Source organism: Lolium rigidum, chromosome 7 (genome assembly GCF_022539505.1).
Source record: "Lolium rigidum isolate FL_2022 chromosome 7, APGP_CSIRO_Lrig_0.1, whole genome shotgun sequence".
Classification (NCBI taxonomy): Eukaryota; Viridiplantae; Streptophyta; class Magnoliopsida; order Poales; family Poaceae; genus Lolium; species Lolium rigidum.
Window position 1 is genome coordinate 232,899,748 of NC_061514.1, and position 14,784 is coordinate 232,914,531.

Genomic DNA, 14,784 nt, shown 5'->3' on the forward strand with positions numbered 1-14,784 from the left:
GTCCTATGCTTCGCAAAAACAAAAAACAAGGAGATTCAACATATAAGTTTGTTTATGTAGATATAAAGATTTAATTTATCCGTTTGCAATAGCTCAGAGCGAAATACAACGTTTATTGTATGCAAAATAAAATATCACATGTTTCTTGTACGGGGAGGCTGACATCGGGGACCCATGAGCCAGCAGCGTCGTCAACGTTTCAAAGGCGGCAGGGGATCGAAAATAAAAAAAAGCCAAAAATCAGTTGGTAAAAAAATACAAGAAAAGAAAACATTTATCGTTCTGAGAGGATGACATGCGGGACCCATGAGGCAGCGAGCATCCTCAACGTTTCAAAGTCGGCATGAGATCGAAAGAAAAAGCCAAGTGACATAATATCGGGAGCCAAAAATAATCCAAGAAAAGAAACTTTATTGTACATAGAGGATGACATGCGGGTCCCATTTTGTAGCAGACGGTCTCAACGTTTCCAAGGCGGCACGGGACCAAAAGAAAAATGAGGCGGCAGCATTCTCAACAATTCCAAGGCGGCGGGGATCAAAAGAAAAAAAGGAAATAGCCAGAAATTAATTAGGGGTCAAAAATAAATCCACCGAAGGAAACTTTTATTGTTCATAGAGGATGACATGTGGGACCGACCTGCCAACGAGCGTCCTCATCGTTTCAAAGGGGGCAGGGGATCAAAAGAAAAAGGCAAATAGCCAGAAATTAGGGGTCAAAAATAACTCCAAGAAAGGAAACTTTTATTGTTCGTAGAGGATGACATGCGGGACCCATGAGCCGACAGCTTACTCAACGTTTCAAAGGTGGCATGAGATCGAAAGAAAAAGGCAAGTGACCAAATATCAGGAGCCAAAAATAATCCAAGATTTATTGTACATAGAGGATGACATGTGGGTCCCATTTTGCAGCAGCGGTCTCAATGTTTGTAATGCGGCTTGAGATCAAAAGAAAAAGAAAGTAGCTAGTAATTAGGGGTGAAAAAAAATCCAAGAAAAGAAAGTTGATGGACATAGAGGATGACATGCGGGTCCCTTGAGCCAACAGCTTACTCAACGTTTCAAAGGGGGCAGGGGATCAAAAGAAAAAGGCAAGCCAAAAATCAGAGGGTGAAAAAAATCCAACAAAGGAAACTTTTATAGCACATAGAGGATGACATGCGGGTCCCATGAGCCGGCAGGTCTCTCAACGTTTCAAACGTGGCATGAGATCGAAAGAAAAAGGCAAGTGAAAAAATATCAGGAGCCAAAAATAATTCAAGAAAAGAAAGTTTTATAGTACATAGAGGATGACATGCGGGTCCCATTTAGCAGAAGCGGTATCACCGTTTGAGAGGCGGCAGGGGATCGAAAGAAAAAGGCAATTAAAAAAATATGAGCAAGCCAAAAATAATTCAAGAAAAGAAAGTTTTATAATACATAGAGGATGACATGCGGGTCCGATTTAGCAGCAGCGGTATCACCGTTTGAGAGGCGGCAGGGGATCAAAAGAAAAAAGAAATTGCCAAAAATCGGAGGGTGAAAAAAACCAAGAAAATGAACTTTTATAGTACATAGAGGATGACATGCGGGTCCCATGAGCCTGCAGGTTCCTCAACGTTTCAAACGTGGCATGAGATCGAAAGAAAAAGGTAAGTGACCAAATATGAGGTGCCAAAAATAATTCAAGAAAAGAAAGTTTTATAGTACATAGAGGATGACATGCGGGTCCCAGTTAGCAGCAGCGGTATCACCGTTTGAGAGGCGGCAGGGGATCGAAAGAAAAAGGCAAGTGACCAAATTTGAGGTGCCAAAAAAAACTCCAAGAAAAGAAAGTTTTATAGTACATAGAGGATGACATGCGGGTCCCATTTAGCGAGCAGCGGTATCACCGTTTGAGAGGCGGCGGGGATCGAAAGAAAAAGGTAAGTGACCAAATATGAGGTGCCAAAAATAATTCAAGAAAAGAAAGTTTTATAGTGCATAGAGGATGACATGCGGGTCCCGAGTTAGCAGCAGCGGTATCACCGTTTGAGAGGCGGCAGGGGATCGAAAGAAAAAGGCAAGTGACCAAATTTGAGGTGCCAAAAAAAGCTCCAAGAAAAGAAAGTTGATTGCACATAGAGGATGACATGCGGGTCCCATTTAGCAGCAGCGGTCTCAACGTTTCCAAGGCGGCAAGGGATCAAAAGAAAAAGGAAGTAGCCAGAAATCAGGGGTCAAAAAATCCAACAATAGAAAGAATTTTGGTTCATAGAGGATGACATGTGGGACCCATGATCCTGCATAGTAAACGGCTCGATCGGAGAACGTAGAACGAGATGGCGCGATCGAGAAAAAAAACAATGCCAGAGAGGCTGCCATCTGGGCCCTACATCCCTCGGCGGTGCGGATTTGCGTTGACTCGGCCGGCGAACCCGAGATTTCGAGATGCACCACGTCCCGGGCCACCATACGCGACGTTTTGGCCGCTTTCGTCGGGCTAGGTGGCCTCAAAAACGAGAAAAAAAAGTTTTGACATGCACCACGGAGGGACCAAAAATCGTCGGCCATGGTACACCAGCAACCACGGCGCGACTTCAACTTCGTCGGCCATGGCAACTTTTCTTGTAGTGATTGTAAACATATGTAATGAATGCAGCGATCAAAACAATGGTAATGACATGAGTAAACAACTGAATCATAAAGCAAAGACTTTTCATGAATAGCACTTCAAGACAAGCATCAATAAGTCTTGCATAAGAGTTAACTCATAAAGCAATAAATCAAAGTAAAGGTATTGAAGCAACACAATGGAAGATTAAGTTTCAGCGGTTGCTTTCAACTTGTAACATGTGTATCTCATGGATATTGTCAATGTAAAGTAATATAACAAGTGCAATATGCAAGTATGTAGGAATCAATGCACAGTTCACACAAGTGTTTGCTTCTTGAGGTGGAGAGAAATAGGTGAACTGACTCAACATAAAAGTAAAAGAAAGGTCCTTCAAAGAGGAAAGCATCGATTGCTATATTTGTGCTAGAGCTTTTATTTTGAAAACAAGAAACAATTTTGTCAACGGTAGTAATAAAACATATGTATCATGTAAATTATATCTTACAAGTTGCAAGCCTCATGCATAGTATACTAATAGTGCCCGCACCTTGTCCTAATTAGCTTGGACTACCGGGATCATCGCTAGTACACATGTTTTAACCAAGTGTCACAAAGGGGTACCTCTATGCCGCTCGTACAAAGGTCTAAGGAGAAAGCTCGCATTTTGGATTTCTCGCTTTTGATTGTTCTCAACTTAGACATCCATACCGGGACAACATAGACAACAGATAATGGACTCCTCTTTAATGCATAAGCATTTAGCAACAATTAGTATTCTCATATGAGATTGAGGATATATGTCCAAAACTGGAACTTCCACCATGATTCATGGCTTTAGTTAGCGGCCCAATGTTCTTCTCTAACAATATGCATGCTCTAACCATTAAGGTGGTAGATCTCTCTTACTTCAGACAAGACGGACATGCATAGAAACTCACATGATATTCAACAAAGAATAGTTGATGGCGTCCCCAGAAGCATGGTTATCGCACAACAAGCAACTTAATAAGAGATAAAGTGCATAAGTACATATTCAATACCACAATAGTTTTTAAGCTATTTGTCCCATGAGATATATATTGTAAAGGTAAAGAGTGGAAATTTTAAAGGTAGCACTCAAGCAATTTACTTTGGAATGGCGGAGAAATACCATGTAGTAGGTAGGTATGGTGGACACAAATGGCATAGTGGTTGGCTCAAGGATTTTGGATGCATGAGAAGTATTCCCTCTCGATACAAGGTTTAGGCTAGCAAGGTTATTTGAAACAAACACAAGGATGAACCGGTGCAGCAAAACTCACATAAAAGACATATTGTAAACATTATAAGACTCTACACCGTCTTCCTTGTTGTTCATAACTCAATACTAGAAATTATCTAGACTTTAGAGAGACCAAATATGCAAACCAAATTAGCAAGCTCTAGGTGTTTCTTCATTAATGGGTGCAAAGTATATGATGCAAGAGCTTAAACATGAGCACAACAATTTCCAAGTATCAAATTATTCAAGACATTTTAGAGTTACTACATGTAGCATTTCCCGATTCCAACCATATAACAATTTAACGAAGAAGATTCAACCTTCGCCATGAACATTAAAAGCTAAGAACACATGTGTTCATATGAACCAGCGGAGCGTGTGTCTCTCCCACACAAGCATGTATTTATTCAGAGAATGAAAATAACAAAACAAAAATAAAAACACACAGACGCTCCAAGTAAAGTACATAAGATGTGGCCGAATAAAAATATAGTTTCAAGAGAATGAACCTGATAATTTGTCGATGAAGAAGGGGATGCCTTGGGCATCCCCAAGCTTAGATGCTTGAGTCTTCTTAAAATATGTAGGGGTGAACCACCGGGGAATCCCCAAGCTTAGACTTTTCACTCTTCTTGATCATAGTATATCATCCTCCTCTCTTGACCCTTGAAAACTTCCTCCACACCCAACTCGAAACAACTCATTAGAGGGTTAGTGCACAATAAAAATTAACATGTTCAGAGGTGACACAATCATTCTTAACACTTCTGGACATTGCATAAAGCTACCTGGACATTAATGGAACAAAGAAATTCATCCACCATAGCAAAAGAGGCAATGCGAAATAAAAGGCAGAATCTGTCAAAACAGAACAGTCCGTAAAGATGGATTTTATTGAGGCACCAGAATTGCTCAAATAAAAATTCCCAAATTGAATGAAAGTTGCGTACATATCTGAGGATCACGCACGTAAATTGGCTTAATTTTCTGAGCTACCTACGTGGAGGCAGGTCGAAATTCGTGACAGCAAAGAAATCTGAAACTGCGCAGTAATCCAAATCTAGTATCAACCTTTCTATCAAAGACTTTACTTGGCACAACAATGCAATAAAATAAGATAAGGAGAGGTTGCTACAGTAGTAACAACTTCCAAGACTCAAATACAAAATAAAAGTACTGTAGCAAAATAAACACATGGGTTATCTCCCAAGAAGTTCTTTCTTTATAGCCATTAAGATGGGCTCAGCAGTTTTAATGATGCACTCGCAAGAGATAGTATTTGAAGCAAAAGAGAGCATCAAGAGGCAAATTTAAAACACATTTAAGCCTAACATGCTTCCTATGAAAAGGAATCTTGTAAATAAACAAATTTATGAAGCATGATGCAACAAGCATAGAAAGATAAAACAAGTGTAACTTCAAAAATTCCAGCATATAGAGAGGTGTTTTAGTAACATGAAAACTTCTACAACCATATTTTCCTCTCTCATAATAATATCCAGTAGCATCATGAGCAAACTCAACAATATAAGTATCACATAAAGCATTCTTATCATGATTCTCATGCATAAAATAATTACTACTCCCAACATAAGCATAGTTATTCTTATTAATTGTAGTAGGAGCAAATTCAACAAAGTAGCTATCATTATTATTCTCATCATCAAATATAGGAGGCATATTGTAATCATAATCAAATTTATCCTCCATAACAGGCGGTACTAAAAGACTACTATCATTATAATCATCATAAATAGGAGGCAAAGTATCATCAAAGTAAATTTTCTCCTCAATGCTTGGGGGACTAAAAAGATAATGCTCATCAAAACCAGCTTCCCCAAGCTTAGAATTTTCCATATCATTAGCAACAATGGTGTTCAAAGCGTTCATACTAATATGTTCCATAGGTTTTTAAATTTTCGCATCAAACCATCCATGTCTTAAATCAGGAAATAGAATAAGAAGCTCATTGTTGTCCATTATGCCTAACTAGTGTAAACAAGAAACAAAAAGATGCAATTGCAGGATCTAAAGGAAATAGCTTCGAGCACACACACAACGGCAACGAGAAAAGTACTTTACCCGGGACCGGAGTATGAGTGCCTTTTACCTTTCCTCCCCGGCAACGGCGCCGTAAAATAGCTTGATGTCTACGGGAGCTTCTATTCTTGTAGACAGGTGTTGGGCCTCCAAGAGCGAGAGGTTTGTAGAACAGCAGCAAGTTTCCCTTAAGTGGATCACCCAAGGTTTATCGAACTCGGGGAGGAAGAGGTCAAAGATATCCCTCTCATGCAACCCCGCAACCACAAAGCAAGAAGTCTCTTGTGTCCCCAACACACCTAATAGGTGCACTAGTTCGGCGAAGAGATAGTGAAATACAGGTGGTATGAATATATATGAGCAAGTGGCAACGGCACCGTAAAAGTGCTTTGCCCAGGACAAGAAACAAGCAGTAGTAACGCAGCGAGTAGTAACGCAAAGAAAACAAGAAACAAGCAGCTGATAGCGATATTTAGGAACAAGGCCTAGGGATCATACTTTCACTAGTGGACACTCTCAACATTGATCACATAACAGAATAAATAGATAGATGCTAGACTCTACACTCTCTTGTTGGATGATGAACACCACTAACCGTGTAGGATTACACGAACCCTCAATGCCGGAGTTAACAAGCTCCACAATATTCAATGTTCATATTTAAATAACCTTAGAGTGCATGACAGATCAACACAGCTAAACCAAGTACTAACATAGCATGCACACTGTCACCTTCACACTATGTAGGAGGAATAGATCACATCAATACCATCATAGCAATAGTTAACTTCATAATCTACAAGAGATCATAATCATAGCCTACGCCAAGTACTAACACGGATGCACACACTCGTCACCATTACACCGTGCAGGAGGAATAAACTACTTTAATAACATCACTAGAGTAGCACATAGATAAATTATGATACAAAACACATTGCAATCATAAAGAGATATAAATAAGCACTTCACTATGCCATTCATAACAGTTGAATAAGTATTCCGTGAAATATAGCCTAAGAGACCCACACGGTGCACACACTCGTCACCTTTACACACGTGGGACAAGGAGTCTCCGGAGATCACATAAGTAAAACCCACTTGACTAGCATAATGACATCTAGATTACAAGCATCATCATATGAATCTCAATCATGCAAAGCAGCTCATGAGATTATTGTATTGAAGTACATAGGAGAGAGATTAACCACATAGCTACCGGTACAGCCCCGAGCCTCGATGGAGAACTACTCCCTCCTCATGGGAGACAGCAGCGTTGATGAAGATGGCGGTGGTGTCGATGGAGAAGCCTTCCGGGGCACTTCCCCGTCCCGGCGGCGTGCCGGAACAGAGACTCCTGTCCCCCAGATCTTGGCTTCGCGATGGCGGCGGCTCTGGAAGGTTTCTCGTACCGTGACTTTTCCGTATCGAAGTTTTAGGTCAGGGACCTTTTTATAGGCGAAGAGGCGGAGTCGGAGAGGCGGCGAGGCGGTGACACACTAGGGGGGCGCGGCCCCCCCTCTGGCCGCGCCGGGCTGTCGTCTGGGGGCCCAGTGGCCCCCCTCTGGCGACTCTCGGGTGTTCTGGAAGCTTCGTGGAAAAATAGGATGCTGGGCCTTGATTTCGTCCGATTCCGAGAATATTTCCTTACTAGGATTTCTGGAACCAAAAACAGCAGAAAACGGAACCGGCCCTTTGGCATCTCGTCAATAGGTTAGTTCCGGAAAACGCATAAATATGACATATAATGTGTACAAAACATGTAGATATCATCAATAATGTGGCATGGAACATAAGAAATTATCGATACGTCGGAGACGTATCACTCACCCGCGCCTGTCGTCTCACCTGGCGCGCCGGGTGCCTCTGGTGCCTCGCCTGTGCTTGCTGCTTCACCTGGCGTGCTTGGTGCCTCGCCTGGTGACGCGCCCGCGTCGGCTGCCTCGTTGCCTGGTGCGCCTTCTGGCGATTCATCTGGTGCGCCTTCGTCTAGCCTGTCTCATGCACCGGCTCATCCTATGGTTACCCGTCACCATGATCATACTCGGCGCGAGAAGGCTTACACCGACGGCACAGTCCGCTATGATGTGCGTCGTCGTGCTCGTTTGCTGCTCCTACCTCGCACCGTGATGCCCTCCGTGAACCTCGCTTGGAGATCTGCTATGGCTGATGAGTTCTCTGCCCTTTGTCAGACCCGCACTTGGGTTCTCGTGCCTCGACCTCCTGGTGTCAACATTGTTGGGAGCAAATGGGTGTTTAAAACAAAGCACAAGCCTGATGGTTCAATTGAGAAGCACAAGGCTCGTCTGGTTGCTTTACTCAACAGCATGGTTTGGATTATGGCGAAACTTTCAGCCCTGTCGTCAAGCCTGCCACGGTTCGCCTGGTTCTTTCATTGGCTGTTTCTCGCGGCTGGGTTCTTCGCTAGGTTGATGTGAGTAATGCTTTTCTTCACGGGTATCTGCAAGAGGATGTGTACATGCAGCAGCCGCCAGGTTTTGAGGATGCGCGTTTTCCGTCTCATGTCTGCAAGCTTCAACGTGCACTTTACGGTCTGAAGCAGTCACCCCGTGCTTGGTATGCCCGCTTAAGTTCTCGTTTGCATCAGCTGGGGTTTATCTCGTCCAAGGCCGACACGTCCCCGTTTGTGTTCTCTCAGGGTTCTGTTCATCTTTACATGCTTGTCTATGTTGATGACATTGTCATTGCTAGCTCCAGTTCTGCAGCTGTTGATAAGCTTGTTCAAGCTCTCTCTGACACGTTTCTCATCAAGGATCTTGGTCCTCTGGCGTATTTCCTTGGTCTTGAAGCGTCTCGCAATTCTGGGGGCATGACGTTGACTCAACGCAAGTATGCGCTTGATCTTTTACATAAAGTTGGCATGGAGAATTGCAAGTCTACTTCTACGCCTCTTGTGACGACAGAGCGTCTTTCTCGCGACACTGGTACAATTCTAGGTACTGAAGATTCTTTCCGGTACCGTAGCATTGTTGGAGGTCTCCAGTATTTGACTCTCACTCGCCCGGATATTTCTTTTGCTGTCAACAAAGTGTGTCAGTTTCTGTCTCAGCCTACTGAGGTACATTGGGAAGCTGTGAAGCGTATTCTGAGATATGTCAAAGGAACTTTGGACACAGGGCTGAAGTTTCGCAAATCTTCAGCTATGGGCATTAGTATATTTACAGATGCGGACTGGGCAGGTGATGTTGATGACCGTCGCTCCACTGGTGGGTATGCCATTTTTGTTGGACCTAACCTTGTGTCGTGGAGCTCTAAGAAACAGCCTACTGTCTCAAGGTCCAGTACAGAGTCAGAGTATAAGGCTCTTGCAAATGGTGATGCTGAAGCTATGTGGGTAGAATCGATACTCCAAGAACTTGGTGTTCCTCGGCAGCGTACACCTATATTATGGTGTGACAATTTAGGGGCTACTTATCTTGCAGCGAATCCAGTTTTCCATGCTAGGACAAAGCACATTGAAATTGATTTTCATTTTGTGCGCGAGCGGGTTGCTGATGGCGCTTTGAAGATAAGGTTTATTTCTTCTGAGGATCAGTTGGCTGATGTATTCACAAAACCAGCCACTAGACAAATGTTACATCGTTTTAGTACCAATTTAAATCTTGTATCCACTAGTTTAGATTGAGGGGGTGTGTTAACAATGTAATGTCCGTGAGCTGTACGATTTGTACACAACCCGGACTGTATTGTATTCCGTACGGACTGTACCCGTACGTGTATATATATGAGATCCTGAGGGGTAGCAGCACTACCCGAAACCCTAAAATTTATCTGAGAGTACATTTTTCACCAACTGTTGTCCGATTTAGCATACCGAATACTGACAGTTCAACATGACCAACACTGAAGGAGACATAACAATTGTATGTAGCTTCTAAGTCAAGACGAAGCGGACACAGGGTGAAGTAATCGACAGTGAAAAATAATCTTTAAATCGATGTGAAAACTCACAGAAAATATGTCAAACGATGTGAGAACCGGACTGGCTGCAGGACACGTTGGCCACAAATATGTACAAAGTGAACCCGTGATAATAATCTTTCAATCTTGTCTGTAAGTTTTTGCACACGATATCTGAAGTGTTACATTCAACTGGCATTACTCCTCAAGTTTCACTACTCACTGACCACGCAATTGGACAGATGATACAATCAGAAAACGATACACAATATTGAACGCCAAACAGGGTAAAATGAAATAACGCAGAACACAACAGATGCCACCAAAACAACGAACCAGAAAATTTATGCCTCCGTCTGTATTTGTAATCCAATTTTGCAGTGGAGGAAGTGTACGATGTCATTACGGGTGCTGCCGCCTCCACTGGAGGCCATCTTGATTTCTCCTTCAAGCGGCTCAATCGTGGATAGCTGCAGTGATGGGCCATGAGAATCTGGCACATGATCCAACACTTCATACAACGAGATCACACCAATCACTTATGAACTTGAATGGTTGCTCTTGATATGACTAGTGACTATGACTCCACTGAATCTGACACAGAAAGAAGAGAGCAGATCAGAGAATTGAGAAGGGTTCTTAACTCAAAATGCTAGTATGCAAACATGAACGGGTTATAGGTCCTGTATGTGACAAAATATAAGAAGACACCAGATACAAGGACTTAAAAAAAACACAGAATGCATTGCAAACTCTACTGCAGATATTCATCTAATTCAGTTTTTGCCCAACTCGTAATATTGACCTCAACTGATTTGAGAAGTGCAACAGCAAGCGCTTGAATTATGTGTTTATCAACGTAATTTTATAGTACAACTAGGAAACATGGCCAGAGACAACCAGGCAAACATAAAGAAATGAATCACAAAGTTAAATCATACAAAATCAGTAACCTGATAATCAATTAAATGCGTCCTCTAGAAATGAGATTCAGGTGGGTGAAAATAAAAACTGTCTCAACAAAAAAAAAAAGGCCGCCCACCACCTCTCTAACTGATCTTGAAGGGCTGATTTCAAATTCTATGGCTTCTGAGCGCAAGTGATTGCTACTTGAATTCGAAGTCCATTAACTAATAATCAAGTTCACGAGTTTGATTTTGCTCACATCATATATAGGACGATTCCTGATACAATTCAGAGTAATAATTCAGGCTCTAAATTGCAAGCATGTCAGTTAAATGGATCTATTTCGACATCATGAGAAATATACAGATGATACGATGAGTCAACCACGACAGGAACTTCTGTGTCCTTATGTAAAGAATAGTGGACGTGATAAGTTGTGCACAATTCATATGAATTTAGGTGAAACAATCAAAATATAAATTCGATTATAACTTATATTCCTTGTATGTTAGCCTAACCATAAAAACTCACCTACAAAATATCTTTGTTTGCAAAGTTTTGGCAGTGTGCCTATATCCTTGAAAGCCGAATTTGGGGGGTTCCGCACAGATTATTTCTTATCACGGTAGTTCAAGTTACATCACACAGTGACATTATATAAAAGAAGTGCTTCCTAGACAAGGGAGCACTGTCCATTCATAGTGACTTATGCTCCACGCATGAAGTCTCCAAATGAATGGATATAGATATATATGCACTACTAAAAAGTATAGGATGGCGCAAGAACCTTTCATTTACTACATATTTATTTGTCTGATCATCTTAAAATGGCATTATGTCATAATGTTCAGCATACAAGCAAATATTGTCGCTCCTTTGTTACATTTGCTTTCCCACAAACTCGGGAAAAATCAACACAATCAATTAAACAAGAATTGCCTAGTAGTATTAGAATAGTGAACTATAGCATCATACAAGTTGTGTGATAGCTATGCAGTTACTACGGAGATAATTAGAATGCATTAGAAAGCTTACGGCTTCAGATTGTGTGTGACGACAGCGACGGTGGGAAGTTGGTATATATGTGTGCGTGAAAGATGTGATGCTTCAGCTTGCATACGCTCTGAAGCTGCAAGGTCTTGACATCCAGTGAGAAGCATTCCACGTCCGCCATCTGCAACGATGAGCTCTCTTCTTCCGATCTTATCAGCAGCAGGTACCTCTCAGTTGCGCTTCTCAGGTAATAGCGGTACCCAGAATCCAACGGGATAATTTTCTCCATCTGCCACTGGTTGTTGGACCTCTGAGGACCATCTTTGTTGTTTCGCCTGATGGTGTAGTAGAGGTCGAACGTGCCACCCGCGACGTTTTCACGGACGGAGAACATCCCGGGCCTGCCTTCCCCGGCATCCACGATGGCGATCGGCGGCCTACGGCAGCCGGGCGGGAGGTCGGCGATGGAGAACTCCATCGTTGTGGTGTCGAGCGTGAGGAGCTTCTCTCTCCAGTCCATCACCCAGTAGAAGCAGCCGCCGGCGTACTGCCGGGTGAAGAAAACAGGGCTCTTTGAGGATGCCGTGGACACGCCAGTGCCCGGTAGCAGATCGGCCCAGCCCTGGGACGCGACGGCTCGCCATTCTCCGGTGGTTGAGGAGAATAGGAAGGCGACCAGCTTGGTTTTGCACTGCGCCATCCAGATGACTCTGAAGGACGTTTCTTCCGCATCATCCTTTTGGCATGGGGGGACGAGGAAGGGCTCGCACCAGCGCTGGAATTCCACGCGTGGCGGCGGGTGCTCCACGGAAGCGGCCAGGTCCTTGGGGATCAGGGGAAGCTCGAGGCACCGCCGGTGCAGAGGGTCGCACACCGCGAGGTCCGTGAAGACGAGGGACGGCGACTCCTCGTCGTCGTCCAAGAGGGTGCGGACGAGGAGGACGCGGCCGTCGCGGACGTCCCGGACCTTCCAGGTGTAGTCGTGGGGCGGGACGAAGGAGTAGGAGAAGTCGGCGGCGAGGGAGACGGCGCGGGCGGCGGGCGCGGAGGGGTGGGGCGGGAGCGCCGGGTGGAAGTCGTCGTAGTTGAGGAAGCCGAGGAAGGGCGCGGCGTGGAGCGAGCGGAAGCGGCGGAGGAAGGCGCGGTCGGTGACGAGGCAGCGGAAGGAGACGCAGGCGGCGGAAGCGCGGACGAGGTCGGCCGGGGTGGGCAGCAGGAGGAAGATCTCCGCCAGGAGGTCGTCGGTAACCGGCAGCGAGCTCACTTCCTCCGCCATTTCCTGGCCTGCTGCCGGTGGTGTGGAGGAAGGAAAGAGCAAAATCTGAAGAGCAAATGGGGTTAGCCTGGAAGTCAATGTCTGAAAGTTGCCTCGCAGCTTCTCTCAGACCATGTCTAACCTTTCTTTAATTCTGCGGGACCAAGTCTAATTCTTCTCTGAATCTCCATGACCAATTCTAAGGTAACAGGAGAAACTAGTTGAATCGATAGTCAAAATGATTTACCTCAGCGGTTCTACGGAAAATTTGAAAGTTCAGAGCCGATTTACATTTTTCTGCAGAATTCGATGCTCTGGTCCGTAGGTGTTAGTCATGAAAATTATAGTAGCATTTGCTCAACAGGTCGAGAATGATGCGCCTGGCTTAACCAAGCAGCTGATACACGTACGCTAGATCGTTGTACTGGGATACACGATCGACGGAGGTACTGAAGAATCGAAAACTATGCCGCAGACTGAAACTCTCCTGACGATGCTAGGAAAGAGATATAGCAGAAATAGGATGGGGAACAGACGCGTTTAGAGATGTTTGGTTCAGAGTTCTTTCCTGTTCGATAATTCTCAACAATCTATATTTCGCCCACCGTCGGCTGGTCGGAATCCTGTGCTCGATCAAGCGCGAACGTTTTTTTTTTTTTTCATTTCAAGCGGATTCAATTCAAACCACTATATCTTGTCTGCTTTCTGCACCTTTATATTCCGAAAATATGTAGTGGCTCCTAGGTACTCATAAACCCGAGTTACCATACAGCCCAAAATTTCGTATTTTTAGCACTCCCAAAATTCTGAAAAAAAGTTCTACAGATAGAGGACCCACATATGTATGTGCGTGCTAATTCCATAGTTAAATTTGAAATTATGTAGCTTAGCTAAAAATGACAAGTTTCGAATGAACAGTTTAAGGGAAACTTCCTCATTCCGAAATATTTGTAACTCAAGTGTCCGTACACTATGTAACATAATCCATGAATAAGTTTAATCGGGTTCAAGAATACCCGTGTTCACGAAATTTCCTTTACTATGTACTCGATAGTTTTCCTTCGGCTAGCGCTATCCAATCCTCCCCAAACCACATCCGCTGGAAAGGAGCTCTAGGGCCGCCAGTTACTAAGAGCACTAGAAATAGGGTGGCAAGCGGGCGTCACACACACGCCAAATTACAGCAAAATAAGTGATGAAATCTGATCAGAATTAGTGCATGGCTAATGAAAAACTTTCACCGCATCCCGTGCCGCTTGCGGCCCTAATTGGAAAACAGTTTTAATTTGTCATACGGGCTCAGCCGACCGCAAATGTTCTATTTTAGGGTTTTCATTTGGACGATCCGTTTCCGCCAGCCTGTGCGACACTTTAAAACATTTTTCTGCATTTCAACACATGTGTGATTTTGGATAACCAGATGTAAACCTGACAACAATATAAACTAAATTATAATTGTTTTAAAGATCACACAATACGACGAATAATCCAATTATATCAATAGTTTAAATCTAAATAATTAAACAAATAACAAATGGTCTTGAATGCAAATAATGGTTCAAATCACACATGAATAAATAGGAAATCAAATGAGTAAAAATGGGAAAAATATTGCCAATGCAACTAAGTGGTGCTTAGTGATATCATCTTGAAGCTGGTTATGCATGGCACTGTCTTCAATCCAGTCTGGATTTCTTGTTGGTCTGAGACAGCTACCAACATTGTCATAGAAGAACTTCAAGTCAAAGTTCCTCTGGTGAGGGTTTTCTTGTCCCAAAATCAAGCATGACGTCGAACAATAGCAAACCGAGCTTGAACAATAGTAAACCGAGCT

At 43.4% G+C, this 14,784-nt stretch overlaps 1 protein-coding gene across 2 annotated transcripts; it reads right to left on the reverse strand.

Annotated features, from left to right (window-relative positions):
* Window positions 1-9,909: 9,909 nt before the first annotated feature.
* LOC124676251 lies at window positions 9,910-12,971 on the reverse strand. Of its 2 annotated transcripts, none has more exons than XM_047212331.1 (2): window positions 11,738-12,971; window positions 9,910-10,384 (listed from the first exon to the last, which is right to left on the reverse strand). In XM_047212331.1, exon 1 carries the CDS (start codon window positions 12,969-12,971, stop codon window positions 11,742-11,744), a length of 1,230 nt encoding a protein of 409 aa, XP_047068287.1. In that variant the 3' UTR covers window positions 9,910-10,384; window positions 11,738-11,741. The 2 variants fall into 2 exon arrangements, with proteins under 2 accessions (XP_047068287.1, XP_047068286.1); XM_047212330.1 differs by having other exon boundaries at window positions 9,910-10,390.
* Window positions 12,972-14,784: the final 1,813 nt, after the last annotated feature.

What these genes read in the sequence shown, in the direction of transcription:
- LOC124676251 (XM_047212331.1), bottom strand. Translation starts at nt 12,971, where the DNA reads ATGGCGGAGGAAGTGAGCTCGCTGCCGGTTACCGACGACCTCCTGGCG.